General features: G+C 49.1%; 1 protein-coding gene across 1 annotated transcript in view; it reads right to left on the reverse strand.

Annotated features, from left to right (window-relative positions):
• Sdk2 (sidekick cell adhesion molecule 2) overlaps positions 1-17,937 on the reverse strand; it is a 275,505-nt gene that overhangs the window by 80,521 nt on the left and 177,047 nt on the right. The window contains exons 6-13 of the mRNA XM_036196160.1: positions 15,552-15,663; positions 13,852-14,042; positions 13,618-13,701; positions 10,802-10,996; positions 10,080-10,196; positions 9,176-9,343; positions 8,221-8,323; positions 285-461 (exon numbers count right to left, since the gene is read on the reverse strand). Of these exons, the coding sequence (XP_036052053.1) occupies positions 285-461; positions 8,221-8,323; positions 9,176-9,343; positions 10,080-10,196; positions 10,802-10,996; positions 13,618-13,701; positions 13,852-14,042; positions 15,552-15,663 (1,147 nt within the window). The remainder of the gene's footprint in view (positions 1-284; positions 462-8,220; positions 8,324-9,175; positions 9,344-10,079; positions 10,197-10,801; positions 10,997-13,617; positions 13,702-13,851; positions 14,043-15,551; positions 15,664-17,937) is intronic.

The raw sequence follows: 17,937 nt of genomic DNA on the forward strand, positions 1-17,937 counted from the left end.
AATCATTTCTTTGATGTCTTGGTGACCTATCTGGAGTGAGTGGACATTTGTACCTACAGATTCTTCTCTCTGGAACTAGAGTCCCATTTAAGGCCCACACAGACTTCTGCTTCTCACGGGGTGTCCGTGAGCTGAGGGAAAGGCCTAGCAGGATGATCAGGAGGTATCTTAGGGAACGTGGGTGGGCTTAGTCGTAGACGTACATGGATTTGGCCATGACCAAAGGAGCTGGTTGGTTCTGAATACCCCAATACCCCCATTACCTGTGCCTCCTTTGTCCTTACCTGACTCTCAGGTGGGCATTTTGAGAGTCATTGCCACCAGCTGAGAGTACCCGGCAGGTGTATGTGCCAATGTCCCCTGACCATGTCTGCGAGATGTGTAGGGAGCCGTTTCTGTCCAGACGGATCCGGGGATTGGTCTCCACAGCCAGGGTGGCCCCGTCCTTCTCCCACACATACCTATGGAGGGGGAGGACAGGCGGGTCAGTGAAAGGAGGTCGGAAAGTTTCCAGGGTGGGCCATACTCAAGCATCCTCCTGCAAAGAATGAGCCCAAGCAGGCAGGAGGCCATATATGTGTGGCCTCTGGGAGTGGGTGTGTGGGCAGGGAGCAGTTCCTTGGGGAGAGCCTGGAACACTATCACTCCTGGGGCAGGTGCTGGGTCCAGGAGCACCATTCAAGCAGCAGGCCATTACTGGCCATTTACACCCTGGGTTCAGATCTGGGTCAAAATATTGTTACTTTTGGCCAGAAGCCATCCCAAAACAGCCCTGGGAAAGAGCCAGCCTGAGGAATTCCCCTGAAGATGTTAAAAGATTATGGCTGGAGAAGGAATCAAAGTTTCCGAGTCGACTACATTTTGGAATTAGTTCTATGAGGGGAATCATTAGATCGATGCATCACTGTGACAAATTGACTTTAGTGTCCAAAAAAAAAAAAAAAAAAAAATCACTTTAGCTGTGGCCAGTTGGAACGGAGGGAGACTTGAGAAATGATATCCACACTGGTGCATGACAGTACAAAATACCTTCTCTAGAGTTGTTAGAGAGAAAACACAGCCATTATCACCATCATGGACAGATTCCAAGAATTAGCTCTGTGGAGGTGGCATACACAGTGCCCTCCAGGGAAGGGGGCTGGAGTCCTCAAAAGGGTAAGATGTCACCTGGAGACAGTAGTGGGTCAGCCTTAGGGTTCTAAAGTTATCTGAAGTTCAGAGAAAGAAAGACTGCCAATGTCTGTGATAGTTTAACCCTGAGTTTAAATAGAAAAATCAACAGAGGCGTTAACTACTGGCAAGAAAACAAAAAGAAAAACAAAACCACAAACAAACAAACAAACAAGAAAAAAGACATGGAAAGGAAAGATTTTTCAGTACTGGGAGCCTGTGATCAACACGAGAACATAAATCTCGATTTCTAGATTCTTCTCCTGTGCCCTGCTGGTGGACTGCTGTGATACTGTGTCCTGGAGTTGGAAGCTCAGGCCCAAGGCTGCCCCTGCCACCAGCAGCTTGTAATGTGATCTTGGGTAGGTTTATTTAACTGTCTGTGACTCCGCCATCTGTAACACGTGGAACCCACTTACTTCATAAGATTATAAAGACTGTGGAGCTAATATGGAATACTTTGGTGAGTACCAAACATGGCAAGTGGTCAGTGAAAGTCAGCCATTGATGTTTTCATCAAAGAATATTTATATCAATGATTTCCAGTTATCAATCCATCCACTCATACATCTATTTACCTACCACTTGCCTATCTAGGTTTCCATCCATCCACTCATCTATGTATAGGAGCTTTTATTTACCCACTCACATACCTACCTTTGAGTTTCCATACACTCATCAAGCCACACATCAATCTAACCATCCATCCATCCATCCTTCCATCCACCCCTCATTCATTCACTTACCCATCTAAGAATCCATCCACCCATGAGTTCATTCATCCATCCATCCACCCACTCACATTTCCATACATCCTGTTTTTTAAACTGTCTTTTCTTGACACAGCATCACATACTCTTGTCATGTGGTATTTCCAAAACATACATTAAAAATTACAAACAAGCAGATGCAGGGTGTTAGGATACAGTCCCCATGTCACTTCACTGACTTGCTAGCGCTGGACATACTGTTGCCTCCTTTTCCGTGATTGTAGTTAATAATGTTACCTGCACTCCACTTCTTCAAAGATAAATTATCAGCAGTGAAACTGCCAAGTTAATTTTAAAGGCTTTTAATATATGCTTAGGAATGGACAATAGCAGTCACTTCCCATTCTTCCTGTTACCCAGAAAAGAATCATCTTTGCTAGTGTTCTAGGAATGAGCAGGCTTTTCCTTAAAAGCAGATCTATTTGCAGAGAGTTACTGCTGCTTAAGAGATACCCATGGCAAGCAGACACTTTTTGCTTTAGGACATGATGCTCCAGGGAACATATGTCCCTGCCTGGGAAGCACTGTGTTACTAAACTCAAATCTAATTAATAGGTACTTGATTCAAATTAGAAACACAAAGGATAGAAGAATAGGTTAGCAGCACAAGACTGTATGTAGCCAAATCCAGAATGTAGACATTCTATAGGAGTTAGTGAGCTATGGCCCATTACATGCTTATATATCTAAAGTTTTAAAAAATGAAACCAAGATTTATTATTATTTTTATTCTGTGCATATGTGTTTGCTTGAATGCATGTTTATGTGTAGTGTGTGTGTGTGTGTGTGTGTGTGTGTGTGTGTGTGTGTGTGTGTGAGCCACTTCTCCAGCCCCTATATAAACAAGTTTTATTGTGACATGGCCATGCCCATTTGTGGACATATTACAGATAGAGTTGAGTAGTGGTGACAAAGACAATGTGGCTCTCAAAGCTAAAACATTTACTTCTGGTCCTTTATAGAAATGGTTTATTGACCTCTGCGTTATAAAATCTGGTTTCTGCAATGACTCAATGACATAAAACCAAAATAAAAACAGAGCTGGTGAGATGGCTCGCTGGGTAAAGGTGCTTGCTGACCATCAGATGACTCAAGACCTCACGAGTTGGGGAGAGAGAACTCACTGTCACTGACCTCCACATGCATGCGTGCCCACACAATAAAACAACGTAAAAATTCCCTCCCACCAACGACCGACGAGAATAAAATCCAAGGAAAGGTCCTTTCAACAAATGATGCTGGCGCCACTGGATGTCACATGTGGAATAGTTGTAGCTGTAGTCACATGCCTCATGCCTGTTACAAAAACTAATTCAGATTTGGTCCCAAATCTAAATGTAACATGCAGAATCCCCCACCTGCTAGGAGATAATGCAAAATCTACACGGCCTTGCCTTTGGTGCTAGCTCCATATACTACACCGAAGGCCTGATCCCTGGAGAAAGGATTGATAAGATGGACTCTGTCAAAATTAAAATTTTCTGCTCTTCTACAGATATTGCCAAGAGAATAAAAAGAGAAGCCACAGACTGGGAGAAAATGTTTGCATAACAAATATCTGATAAAGCACTGTTATCCAAAATATACAGAGACCTCTTAAAACTCAACCATAAGAAAACAAATGTCTGATTAAAAACTAGGCTGAAGTCCTTGACAGACACCTCCTTGATGAAGACACACACAGAGGGAGACAGAAATGAGATGTTCTCTTCCTAGGTCACAGAGAAATGCAAATTAGAGCAGCTGATAGGCTGGACAGATGGCTCAGCAGTTGAGAGTGGATACAGCTGTGCTAGAGGAATGGAGTTTCATTCCCAGCACCATGTCAGGAGACTCACAATCACCTGTAACTCCAGGTCCAAAGGATCTGATGCTCTCTTCTGGACTCCATTGGAACTGCACCCACAGGCACATACCCCCACATAGACACACAGACATATGCACATAATTAAAAAAACCACTCAGAACAGCAACAAGAGCCACATCATAACTAAAAGAATGGCCAACATCAATTACCCAGTGCCTGTCAGGGGAATATTCACTCCTCCAAGATGTGTACCACCCCTCTAGAAGACAGTTGGGCACTCCCCTCCCCCTTTTTCACAGGGTCTCATTCTGTAGCCCTGGATGGCCTGGAACTTGTTCTGTAGACCAGGCTGGCCTCTAGCTCACAGAGATCTGCCTGCCTCTGCCTCTGCCTCCTGAGTCCTGGGATTAAAGATGTGTGCCATCAATCCTGGCTTGGGTGGTTTCTTATGAAAGTAAATAAAACCCATACTTAGCCAGGCATGGTGGCCCATGTCTGTAATCTTAGCACTTGGGAAACCGAAGCAGGAGAATTACTACAAGTTTCAGCCCACCTTGGGCTGCATAATAAGACCCTATCTCAAAAAGCTAGGCGCACACACACACACACACACACACACACACACACACACACCCCTCTACCCAAATCACACTCTTAGCATTATTTTCCACAAATCAAAGTTGAAATAAATAAAAATTAAATAACCTCCAAGTCTCTTCAAGTCATTAGGGTAGACAGTTTCCAGACTAATCTAGTTATACAACTGGCTGCCAAATTGTGTGGCCAGTGGTCCTTCAGGGAGTCTCTTGGCTCTAGATCACAATAGACAATCCTGCGCAAATCAAAGAGGTGTCAACAATTTGGATACTGGGATGCTCATAATGAGATTTCTCCATATTAGCAAAAATTTAGAAATAATAAAAAAAATTCAGTCACTGTGAACTGGTAAACTATGTTTCACCCACACAATAGACTCCAAGCAATCCTGTAATTGAGTTGATGCAAAAATATTTATTGACATGGCACACGGGCACAGTACGTCCTTAAGGGAAAAAGATTAGAGAACAGAAAATGTCTGGCTTCCTTAATGGAACTCAAATATCATTATGGATAGTGTCTAATTAAGGGGAACAGTTAGCTTGTGTTTTTCTCTTATTTTATTTTATTATTTTTGCTGATCTGCATTTTCCTCCTAAAATGTAATCGATTCATTACACAGTAAAAGTAAAAAAATTATTAATAGTAATAATGTCTCAAAGTGTATCGTTCAGGTTCTGTCTAGATCTGGACCCAGACACCGAATAGATTCTTCTAGAATGGCTTTAGAGACATTCCATGCTGGCAGCTTGTAGCTAGCTGTCTGGGCCTCATCCCTGGGGCCCAGCTTTGTCTTGACAACACATCACTTGGGATTTGAGCGACCAAGGCTTGAATGTGATCGGTTGGTTTACCCCTTTCTAGCCTGCTCAGGGGACCCCACTGGGCTTTGTAGCTAGAATACTCTGTTTCTGGAAAAAATATCAGAATCACTGGAGAGCTATAAAAATGCTGAGATCTGCCCTCACCACCTATTTATCTCAAGGCTGCAGAGGGCAGCAGGGGCCTCCCCTGCCCAAGAGACACAGGCTGGGAGTAGAGACAAAGAGCATCCACTCTGCCAATTTGTAGAGGTGGGGTGTGATGACAGCTCACTTCTTTCTCCTCTCATCTTAAGAAGAATGTGTGACATGGCTACATCATCCTCAGCTGCAGATGACTTCTAGGAAAGTGCCAGCAGGGATTTCCTATTTGTAGGTTGCAGGGGAACCCAGAGAGTGGGTTGGTAGAAGCATGGGTACCCCAGGTTCTATTCCATTAGGAACCACCCAGAAGAGTAATAAAATGAACTGGTCTTTCTAAAATAGAAATAAGTGACATTTTAAAATTTTAATTTAAATTTTTTAATAAGTGACATTTTAATATATAAATATCAACAGAGGGGCTGGGCAGATGGCTCGGTGGACACTGCGCTTTCTATGGAAACATGACCTGAATTTGGCTCCCCAGGACCATGTAAAAAAGCTGGGCAAGGCTGTACATATGTTCTATCTCAGTGCCAGGGCATGGAGATCTCTGGCGCTCACTGGCATGCTGACCTGGTAAAGCTGTGAACTCTAGGTTTAATGGGAGATGCTTAGAGACTGATAGAGAGCAATGCCTGATGTCTACCTCTGGTCTGCATGCTCACGCACATGCGCACGCATGCGCGCATGCGTGTGCACACACACACACACACACACACACACACACTCTCTCTCTGGAAACAGTTGCTGAGTCAATACAGTGGTTACTCAGGTTTTTTAACTAGTAGACACAGAAAAGACACTACTATGTTATGCTAAGAGTGTGAGTCACAGTGGCATGGATGTGGGTCTTCTCTGAGGACATGTTCACTGTTGCTTTATTAACTTTTTTTTTTTTCTTTTAGAGAAAAATCTGCTAAAGTCCTGATTAGGATCCTGAGATTGACCTGTCTACATTCCAACTAGCTCTACGTGTTTTCAGGCTCATGGTTGTGTTCGTGCTGACATGTGATAATGCTCCAAAAGTCAATGCTGAACACTCCATGAGACATTTCTCAGCCTGAGTGGGCACACTGTGTTCTCTAAGGATCTAGCTGGGCCTAGTGTCCTGTAATCCTGGCGCCTCAGAACTCTACTGTAACTGACTGACTCTGCACTGGTCCTCTGCCCAGTGACCACCAGGTGGCACCCCAGGACACAGTTGTGAGGCTCGGGGAGGCCATGTCTTTGGGAGGCAGGAGTACCCACCCCTCCTGGCCTCCATGCCAATTGTGTGACAGTGTTACTGCTCATTAGCTGGACAGCAACATGCTAGAATCTTCTAAAGAAGCAGCTATGCTGACTCCCCAGCCTTCTGGAGCTCTCAGAAGAGCACAAAGGGACACCACACATCCCTCCTGGTTGTAGATCCCAGTCTTCTTACGGTTTGGGGGTACCCTGGGTGTCCTTGTTCAAGTCCGGGTATTTGGAAACCTGGGTAACAGATGACTTTCCCAGCCTCTACATTGGCTTCCAGAGCCACATTGAGCTTTTGAGGGACCAGGTATCTTGAGGGTCAAGGTCCTGGCTCCCCCATAGCAGGGAGGGGGTGACTTCAGTTTAGGCATTTTCCTTACAAGCCTTCTTCCCTGGTCATCCCCTGGGGTTGCTTTCTGCCCTATCCCTATGCTCACCTCTTTATCATCATCTTCTTTAAAAGATTTATTTATTTTTATTTTATAGACATTGGTGTTTTGCCTACATGTATGTCTGTGTGAGAGTGTCAGATCCCCTGGAGGTAGAATTACAGGCAGTTATAAGTTGCCATGAGGGTGTTGGGAATCGAACCTGGGTCTTCCAGAAGAAGAGCCAGTGCTCTTAACCGCTGAGCCGTTTCTCCAGCCCCCTCTTTGTCTTCTTAACCAGACCACTCCATGATGAATGTTAAAATAAGACACGAAGACCTTACAATAGGTGCTGAAACTAATTAGTTCACATGAGGTTACTTGGGGGTCTGAAAAGTGGGGAGTGTGCACTTGGAGTCCGCCATCTCCTCATCTTAAATGCCTCTCTTCCCTTCCCTCCCTCCTTTCCTCCTCTTTTGCTGCATGTGTGTGTGTGTGTGTGTGTGTGTGTGTGAGTGTGAGTATGAGTGTGTGTGAGTGTGTGTGAGAGTGTGTGTGTGAGAGTGTGTGTGTGAGTGTGTGAGTGTGTGTGAGAGTGTGTGAGTGTGTGAGTGTGAGAGTGTGTGAGTGTGAGTGTGTGTGAGTGTGTGAGTGTGTGTGAGAGTGTGTGTGTGTGAGTGTGTGTGAGAGTGTGTGAGTGAGTGTGAGAGTGTGTGTGTGAGAGTGTGTGTGTGTGTGTGAGTGTGTGTGAGAGTGAGAGTGTGTGTGAGAGAGAGAGAGAGAGAGAGAGAGTGTGTGTGTGTGTGTGTGTGTGTGTGTGTGTGTGAGTGTGAGGCGGCCAGAGGAGGATGTCAGGTGACCTGGCTGTAGCGCTCCTCCTTATTCCTTTGGACCGTGTCTCTCCCTGAACCCAGCAGTAGGCTGGAGCCAGCCCAGCAGTCCTGCTCTGCCTCTCCACAGCGCCAGGGTTACAGGTATCCATGAAGCCATGTTCTGCTTTTAACGTATGTATGCAGCTGCACCCTACTTTTGTGGGCTGGGATTTGAACTCAAGTCTTTGTGCTTACACAGCAAGTGTTCTTAGCACGGTGTCATCTCCCAAGTCCTTCTCCTTGTTCCACTTCTCTGCCTTCCATTCTGTCAACACAGCATGGCCCCCAGATGCTCACTCAGCCTCTTCTTCATCTCAGCCTCATACGCAGTTCTGGGAATAGCCCCCAAGGCCTTACAGATGGCCTCAGCTCCCCCTGACTTATCATGTCATCCTGACTTACAAGCACCCCCACCCCCCACTTTGCCTGGAGTACCTGACAGTCACTCTAGGATCGTGGGTCACTCCACACACCATGGAGGCCTGGGTGCCCTTGATGACACTCTGGTCCTGGGGTGGCTTGGTGATGCGGGTCCGGGCTGGAAGACAAGGTAGACACAGTGCAGCGAGCAGGGATGTGGGGCGGGCACCCTAGTATGACCTGGCACAGGAGGGGCATTCCTCGGTGATCTGGGGCTGTACCTCTGGATGTTGGGAGAGGATGAGGGACAACCTCATGTGTAGACAGGTGTGAAAACCACATAAAAGTTTCAGAAGAGTGGAGAGGACAAAGTGTCCCAGGGACACTGTGATTCTCAGAAGCCACAAACAGACATGGTGAGGCCTCAGAGTGCCAGGGAGGGAATGGAAACTGGAAGCCGAGAGTGAGCAGGGCCATGAGGCCAGCTTGTTGGTGACAGACAGGGTCTAGCCATTCATCCTAGGCCTTAGGGCTCAGCCTGGACATGTGGCCATACACCTGCATGTCTGGGGTGTACACCCCAAGTGGAAGAGGCTTGAAACATCTGGGGCATCTCTGCAGGCTGAGACCCGCAGTGGCCGGTGGTGTACTGAGCAGACAAGCTCACCTGAATGGGCCTCACCACCATGGCACTAATGTGTCCAGTGCTTTCTCAGCAGCACAAGGACAGTGAAGGGGCTGAGAGGGACCCCGTCTGGCCCACAGAGCCAAAAATATTTACACTCTGGCTCTGTGTTGATTTCTGCCCTAAAATACACAAGACAGCTTTTTACAGTTCTCTGGACTCAGCCAAGCATGGCACAGCATCCCCATCCTGTGGCCTTGCTGGCAGAGCCGTCACCTTCCAGTTTTTGGCTTCCAAGTTAATTTGTCACCATCCCTGTGACAGGAAGAACCTTGGCTGTGTCAGCAACACAGTATGAAAGTACAGATGCTGGCAGCCTGCCCCTACGGATGGATGGTCACTCACCCCATACGACCAGGTCTGCCGAGGCCTCGTCTACTCCCCGAGAGTTGGTGGCCAAACAGGTGTAGGTACCGGCGTCAGAGATGTGGGTTGGGCTAATGAGCAGGCTTCCAGACTCCAGCAGCGTGAAGCGAGGCAGCTGGACAGAGCCGCTTGCTAAGATGCGCTCCCCTGAGGTAACATAGGGATTGTTGGGGTATCAGATGCAGTCTTGATACTGGCCCCAGATATTCCAGTTCTAGAAGGTCTCAGGTACCCACCCAACTCTGGAAATGTTAAATGGGTTGGGAACAGGCCTGAGCTGGCGCTTGGTGTCAGGCTCAGGCTCACAGGGTCACGGGGTGGCAGTACCCTTTATAGGCCACCCTTTCTGCCACTCCCCCACCCACCACCATGGCTGCCCTTCACCAGAGGAGGCCACGCTCTGTCTGTCATTGCTGCTAGCATCAGCCAGCCATGGCCTGGGAGGCAGCTGCATTTGGGCTGGGAAGAGGAGGCAGCAGACAGGCTGACAAGGTGATGATGGGTATCCTGCCACAGGACAGGATGCTTCTGGGGACAGTCACCTTCTGGAGAGCTGAAGAGGAAAGGGATGGAGGAGGGGTGCAGCGGGACAGTGCAGGGGAGATGTGAAAGAGAGACAGAGATAACAGATTGATAGACAGATGGATAAAGATACTACTAGGTCAGGACAGACCTCTTGCAGTGGGATGTAGAAGGTCTTGGGTCTGGCCTGGGAGAGACAGAAAGACACAGGAAAACATAGGATGATGTGGTTTGTGAAAGATGTGTACAGCCTTTACAACTGTACACGGGGAACTCAATGTGCCTAGCTTCCGAAATTAGATTTGAAGATTCTCCTCTGACTGTCACATGGCTATGCCCTCTGAATGTTCATCCCATCTACCTTTCTGCCAAGTGATAGCAGGCCGTGGTGCTCCTGAGGTCTCACACGCCAGTACCACTGACATTCCGTCAATCACTGTACTGTCAAGGGGCCCCCTGGTGATATTAGGGGCGATGCCTGTAGAGGAAGACAACAGGATCTGTTAGATACTTAGGAAGATCCCTGGTCAGGGCCCAGGAGCTCTGAGTCCACAAAAAGATGGGTCTTCCCTTCTGCCCACTGGCCCTGGTGTTACAGGTGCCTCCTACAGGGAGGCACCTGTCAGGATAGCTCTGCCCTCTGGAACCTCAGGATCCCACTGAGGGGAAACTGAGGACCCAGAGGGCAGCTCACACCCTCAGTGACAAAGTCAGTAGGACTTGACCTCTATTTGAACATGCACTAGCTTGTCTAAGAATGAACAGGGGAGAGCTGCCTTTGTGTTGGGTCTCCAGAACCCTAGGCGACTCCTCTGATCTGAGGTCAGCAGACACAGCCATGGAACTGGCTTTTCTCCAAGGGCATCAATGGCCCCAGGACCCGTGAAGAGGATCACGAGGGAGCAGGGCTCCCTTTCCTCTGGCACGACGCAGTGCTGAGGGACTTCACAAGCTGGTGCCATAGGGGATAGCCTCCTGGAATCCCACCATAGTGCAGTCCCACCCCAACATGCCCCTCAGCAGTGTGGAGGGATACGGTGCCCCCTGGGGTGGCTCAGGGACAGCCCAGGGGAGAACACTTACTAGTGACGGCCAGGTAGGTGGAGGTCTGTGCCTCTCCAGCAGCATTGTGGGCAAAGCACTGGAGCATGCCAGTGTCATCGGGCAGCAGGCCACTGATCTGCAGGCCACCATCACTGCGCTGCTTGAAGCGTGTCAGCTTCTCCACCTCCACCAGCGCAGCATCCTTGTACCAGGTGATGGAGGGAGGTGGTACCCCTGCAGGAGGCCAGGGCCACTGTCAGCCAGAAGCTGGTGGGAGGTCCTATGGTGCTTTGCTTTCTAGAACCTTCTCATAGACATTGATTTTTATGGAGTATGTTCTTTGAAAAATGTCAAGACTTTCAAGATTGAGTAGAGATTTTTTGGAAAATGGAAATTTCCTAGAATCAGTTTTCCACAGAAATGCCTCACTGGGCAATTTTTAGAGGGGAGGTTCATTATTATTATTATTGTTTAAATTTTTTTATTATTGTTGGGAGAGGGCATGCATGTGCCACTGCATGTATGTGGAGTTAGTTCTCTCCTTCCACCTTTATGTAGGTTCCAGGGATTGAACCCAGAGTGTCAGTTTTTTTTTTTTTTTTTTTTTGCAAGCACCTTTACCCAAAGAGACATCTAATCTGCTCCCATCATATTAAGAATTACCTCTTAAACTGTGGGTGGCATTCATTCCACCCACAGCTGGAGACAAAGGTGGTAAGAATCCTGTTGTGGATGCTGAGAACTGAACTCAGGTCCTCTGCATAAGCAGTATGAGCTTTTAACCTCTGAGCCATTATTATCATCATCATTATTATTAAATGTATTTATTTTATGTGCATGAGAATTCTTCCTACATGTATGTATATGCATCATATGTGTCTTGTGCTCACAGACTTCAGAAGAGGACATCTGGAATTACGGGTGCTTGTGAACTACCATGTATATGGGTGCTGGGAGTCGAATCTGGGTCCTCTGCAAGAGCAACAAGTGCTTCTAATTGCTAGCCATCTTTCCAGCCCCTATTGTCATTTTTGAGACAGAGGTTTACATAGCCCAGGCTGGCCTCCAACTTTCTGTGTAGCAGAGGATGACCTTGACTTTCTGATCTTCCTGCCTTGACCTCCCAAGGGCTAGTATTACATAGTGCCACCATGCCTGGTTTATACCAGTGCTGGGGACTGAACCAGGGTTTTGCACATGCTGCACAAACACTACCAACTAAACTAACTCTCCACCCCTGTCTTCTTCTTCATTGGCTTCTACATCATCATCATCATCATCATCATCATCATCATCATCATCATCATCATCATCATATATTTTAGACAAGGTCCTGCTCTATAGCCTAGGTTATTTTGGAACTCACTATAGCCCAGGCTAGCCTTGAACTCATGTCAACCCTCTTTCCTCCACCTCCTGAGCAGAGATGGCAGGTATGTCTTTAATTTTTTACAGCAATGCTTGGCTCAGCCTTCTGTGTATTGTGCTAATCTCCATGTGCAGTCCCTGACAATGGAGCCCAGGTGAAGAAGCAGGCAGAGGGGTCTCTGTCCTGTGGGAGGTCCCCAGAAGTCCCATCTCTTGTCTGCATACAGAGGAAGATGGATGTTTCCAACCCTTGGCCTGATTCTCTCTCCTCATAGATGTCTCTCAGCTCTCCTGTTCTCCCCTTCATACTCCCTCTCTGACTCTGCTCAAACTTGACTTCCCCAGAGGCACCCTACACTCTCAAGAGGCAGCCACAGCTCTGCACCCGCCTCCCCTCCCCTCCCCGCTTCCACCCTGCAGTCAGCCATCACCATGTTTCATGCATTGGATGACACCAATTCTTGGCTATTCATTGCAACACGATGGGGGATCAGGGTGTGGCTTACAATCGACAGAATGCCATGATTTAATTGGCAGCCTTTTTTCTTTCTTAGTGGCACATAAAATAATGGGGCACCTCACAGCTCATGGCATTTTGAATGAGATGAAATAAGGCAGCTTTATTTGTTTATTGGTTTCTTCATCTCTGTGCAAATGTGTAAGTTGGAAAACAGGAGGGATTTGGCTATGTGGTTCATCTGCGAACCCAGCCTGGCTTACTCCCCTTGGGTGGCCAAGAACGAGCAACCCTGCTGAGATTATGCCATGACATTGTCCACCTGCCACCCCTCTGCTCCCACGGGCTCTCTTCGCTGCCTCTACCCAAGGGTCTCAGAAGAGCTGCAGCTCTGTAAACTCCTCTATGCTCCTGGGGCCACATCTCCTCCCTGCCTGGCTCAGGATTCTCTATTCTCTGGGCAGCCTGGAACTCACAGCAATCCTCCTGCCTCAGCTACTGGATGCTATGATGCTTCAGTCCCCATACTCCACAGGACAGTACCTTTTTAACCCTCTATCCCCTGGCTATAGCTGCCTTTGGGCTTGACTCTGTCAGGACGGGGCAGTAAGCACGGGAAACTGGGGTTAAGGAAGACCAGCGGGGGAGAAGACCAAGCCAGGCAATCCCCACCTCAAATGGGCTGAGTGGATGACACTTGTTCAGGTGAGACACACCAGGTCTGCAGATGCTGGCAAAATGGTGATTCGGCATTGTCTACAACTCTCAAATTATGGGCAATTTGGGTCTGTCACCTGTCCTGAAATTACGGTAATTTGGGCTCATTTGTAACCCTGGAGTTACGTGGGTTGATTTGCAGCCCGAGATTACCGTAATTTGGCTGTTTGTTTCCTGGGTGCCAGTGCCTAGCCAGCCTGTCACTGCTTAGTGATGTGGTCTGGAGGAGGGGGGAGCTTAGAGATGTCCTGACAGGGATGAGAGAGGCTGAAGGTCTGGGGTCCTTGTCCCCACACGCATGGCTCTGTGTTACCTTTCGCTCGACAGGGGATGTCCACCACCTTCTCCATCTCTGCTGTGATGTGTCTCTCAGGCTCTTTGACAAACTGGGGTGGCTCTGTGGGGGAAGGACCAGGAGACAGGATTAGAGGCTTATTGCTTTTGTATCCAGCCGCCGTGGAGATGGCATCTGGCCACACTGCTGTGATCGCTCCCTGTTCCTTCCTTCTCCCATGGCAGAGGAGCCCCAACACGTGTCCTGACTTACCCAGCACCAAGAGGTAGGCTCCCCGGGTGACAGGGGCCACACTGCTACTGCGCAGCACAGCCTCACACTCATAGTAGCCGGCGTCACTGACAGTGGGGTTGGTGATGGTGAGCCTGCGGTTGTAATCACTGATACCATTGGAGAGCAAGGCCCCATCTTTCTTCCAGACGATGTGCAGCTTGATCAGAGGCCTACAGGGTAAGGGAAGCAGTTGCCCTCAGACAAGGGCTTCTGGAAGGACAATGGGGGGGGGCAGGGCAAATACAGGAAGGAATAGGATGGAGCTGGCTTTGGGGTTGCTAGCACTTTGACACCCCCCCCCCCACCACCACCAAAAGCGTCAAGACAAGTTCTTAAAACACCTTGAAGCTCAGTTTCCCCATCTGTAGAATGGGGGCAGCTGTAGAGGCCCTGGGTGACAGGTGAGCCTGTCAGTCACAGATAATGCTCTCAACAGGGTTAGTACACAGTGGTAACTGCCCACACAGCTCTGGAAGAGACTGGCAGCTGGCCCAGCTTATTTGCTGAGCTCTTTCTGGGCACCACACCTTCCCTTCTTTGAATATGTGACTCGGGAGGAGTGGAGGGTGAGGGGAAATGATAAGGACAGATAGGAAACAAGGGCAGACAGACAGACCCACTCTCACCTTTGAGAGGTAAGGAGAGTTTGGCTCCCTTCCCACCATCATGGGCCACTGTACTCCAAACTTGTGATCTGGTTTGCTTGGAAATTCCTTCCCAGCTCCTAGTGGTTCCTAAGGATGGAACTCCCCAAGTAGAGTGGAACTAGCTATATGGGGTACTCAGAACCTTCTAGAAAAGGATCTCCATGGGTATGCAAGTATGGAAAGCTCTGGTAGGTTCTTGGCTACAGGACTTCTCGGGGTCTTTAATACACATCCTGGTCAAGTTCCCCACCCTTGTGAAAACCTTGGGCTCTGTGAAATGTGCTCCCAGAAACACTGCTGAGAGGATCCGGCTCTCCTGGAACCCCAGCGGGACCCAGGCAGGGCAGGTTGGGGTCAGTGCTCCCCTTGTATGTCTTATGGCGAGGTGTGTGCCAGGTCACACTCCCTTTATAGATGAGCAGACTGAGGCCCATTGTGTGGGGAGCTGGGCCTCCAGGGGAGCTGGCTTCAGTTCAGTACCGCTATTGGCCATGTGGGTGACTGTGTGTAGACTGCCTGCTTCTTTGGGCTGTAGGTTCTTGAGACTCAAGTCATGTTGGGGGAAAGAGAGGCTCCGTGGGAAACTCTTATCCCACAATCCTCTTAGGAGGCGGCTCAGGGACAGTCTAACACTCTTCTCTGTGAGAGACTGCAGAGACACGAGAGTACCTTACAGAGTCATGTGCTCACCCTGTGTGTCATCTCTCATACACACAGTCCCCTTCCAGGAGCCCCGCATACAGAAGGGCTCTGCTCTGAGGGATCATCTTCCCTGCTTGACGGCTCTGTGTTAGGAGCACACTGATCCACCCTCTAGCCCCCAGCCTGGGTAAAATCTATTTTCCACTAATTCCCCATGGGCAGCTCTTTCCCCTGGGACACCCAAGAATAAGAAACCCTGTTGAACATGCTCAAGAGTGCTCTGGATTTGCAGACTCCACCCCGACTCTCATCAGTCCTTATCCCTTCCTCAAAGACAATTGTTCCTGGCTACAGTTCTGGTTGGGAATCAATCCCGCATGTGCCACCCACCTGGCATTCGCCACACACTCCATGGTCACCTCCGAGGTCCCAGCTACAACACTAGTGTTCTTGGGTGGGATGATGATGGTTGGTGCAATGGGGTCAGCAGGTCCCCCAACATCTGAGAAGAGGTCAAGCATTAGGAGGGTGGAATCAGAAATTTCATCTCTGCCTGCCCACGTGGTACACGGAGACTTTAGTACTCAGACCACAGAGTATGCTATATGGGAGGTCCCAGAGCTGCACCTCTGGACAGACTGGGACTGTCCTCTTCCTCTGCTCACGAGTCTAAGTGTCAGGAGAGTATGGGGAGGTCCTCTGTTCTCAGAGGCCTATAAGTCAACCATGCCCTTCCACTCACCACTATCTTGTTCTACTACCCTCAAAATACTCCTTCCTGCCCAGGTTTACCTTACTGACCTACTTCATCATCCATCCTTGCCCCTGCACCAGACCACACACTCTCCTCCCTGTTAGAGAACACAGTCCTCCAGGCAAAAGAGCTGCCGTTTTCCTCGGATCAGCTGCCGCTTGCAAGAGACCACTGGACTCACGTCTGTGGACAGTTGACACTCCCTCAGAGAAGGCAGTGGTGGGGAGGGTCCCTGGACCCTCAGCCAAGATTCTGGCTGCTCCCCCTAGCCATCTGCATGCAGTTAGGCCCTAATTTCAGGAGGCTTCAGGGTCAGGTGTGTTAGAGTCTACTCTACAGGCTTGGGAAAATTTAACCAAAAGAGGCTACAAGGCTAAAGGGAAGCCAATACCATGCTGGGTGAAGGCGTTCCAATATGGCTGCTTTGGGTCCCCAAGCTCCTGTCAATAAACCCTCACCTCTGTTCTCTAAGTAAGCCTGGTAACCCATTGGTTCCCCGGTACTGTGGTTTGAGCGAGCGATGCCTTCCGTAGGCACACACGCTCGAACACTTGGTCCTCAACCGGGGGTATTTCTTGTCCAGTTATGGAACTTTTAGGGGGTGCAGCCTTGTTGAAGGAAGTGTGTCACTGAGGGTGGGCTTTGAGAGTTTATAGCCTTTCCCACCTTTCAGTTTTCTCTACCTAACGTCTGAGTGTAAAGAGTGATGATGATCTTTCAGCTCGCTGCTCTGGCTGCCTGCTGCCATGCCTCCCTGCCATTATGGACTCTCCCTGTGAAACCATAAGTCAAAAGTGTTTTACCAGAGCAACAAGAAACAACTAGTCCACCTCGGGGAACTTTGGTGTAATTATACTCTGGCCTGTCATTGACACCTTATAATAAAGGGGAGACATTTACATCTCTCCTGGGGAGAAACTCTCGCAGTAGTCTCCTCCCCTGGTTCAGGGCCACCCAGCAGCTGTAGAACAGGGTCTTTGTAGATGTAACTGGTTCAGCTGAGATCACAGCATCGTATTGGGGCAGGCCCTCCATCCAATGCGAACGGCATCCTTCTGCACAGGAATTGGGGACTCCAGACACAAGACCCACAGGGGAGAGGCCGAGCAAAGGTGGAGGTACAGATGGGAGCCAAGAAGGGAATGCCACGGATGCCAGCTGCACAGAGTGGAGGAGGCTGTGGCGGTCCCTAGGGCCCCTTGAGGGAGAATGAGGACCTACCGACCCCTGGGTTTCTGATTTTACCTCCAGGACCACCAGAAAGTCTGTTCTCATGCTAAGAAGCCTCCATGTGGTGACAAGTTGTTATGGTGACTACATGGGACCTGTCCAGGCTTTGGCACGGGAGCTGAGGTGGTGCTGGTGGTGGGCCTGTGTCTCCTGAGGGCTCATATGTTGGGGCCCTAATGCTGATATGATGGCTTTGGAGGTGAGTCTGTAGAAGCTGAGGAGATTGGCGAGGGTTGTGAAGGTGTGACCACTGCAGTGGGGTTAGGATCTCCAGCCTCTCTGTTCCCTTCCTGTCCCAGCTTTCTCTCCTCTCGCCTCTGTTGTATTACCCCCCCCCCCCCCTTCACTACTCCTTACTTCTGTCTCTGTCTCTTTTCCCCTCCCCCTTTCCCTTCCTCTCTTCTTCAGCCACAGGAGGACACAGTGAAGGAGCCGACAATTAGTCCCAGTCAGGAATCATGTCCTCACGGGCTCTGCCATGTGACTCCCTGACCTTGGTCTCTAACTGCAGACCCGTGACAGTATGAATGAATGGAGCTTAAGGCTGGACATACGGCTTTGTCACGGCCCCTGAGCTGATGTTTAGTCCTGGCAGCCACCATGTCTCCAGCACAGAACATGCACATGCTGGTCTGTAGGTGTGCAAACACACTCATTCGACTGATGAAATGTGCACCGTCATTGTCACTGTCCACTTTCAACCCGTGATGAAAATGAGAGGGAGGGTCTATGCGTGGGCTTGGGAAACCAAAGGCAAAGAAGCAGTCCTGCTGTGTGGACAGGGTGATAGCA

Source organism: Onychomys torridus, chromosome 8 (assembly GCF_903995425.1).
Source record: "Onychomys torridus chromosome 8, mOncTor1.1, whole genome shotgun sequence".
Taxonomy (NCBI): Eukaryota; Metazoa; Chordata; class Mammalia; order Rodentia; family Cricetidae; genus Onychomys; species Onychomys torridus.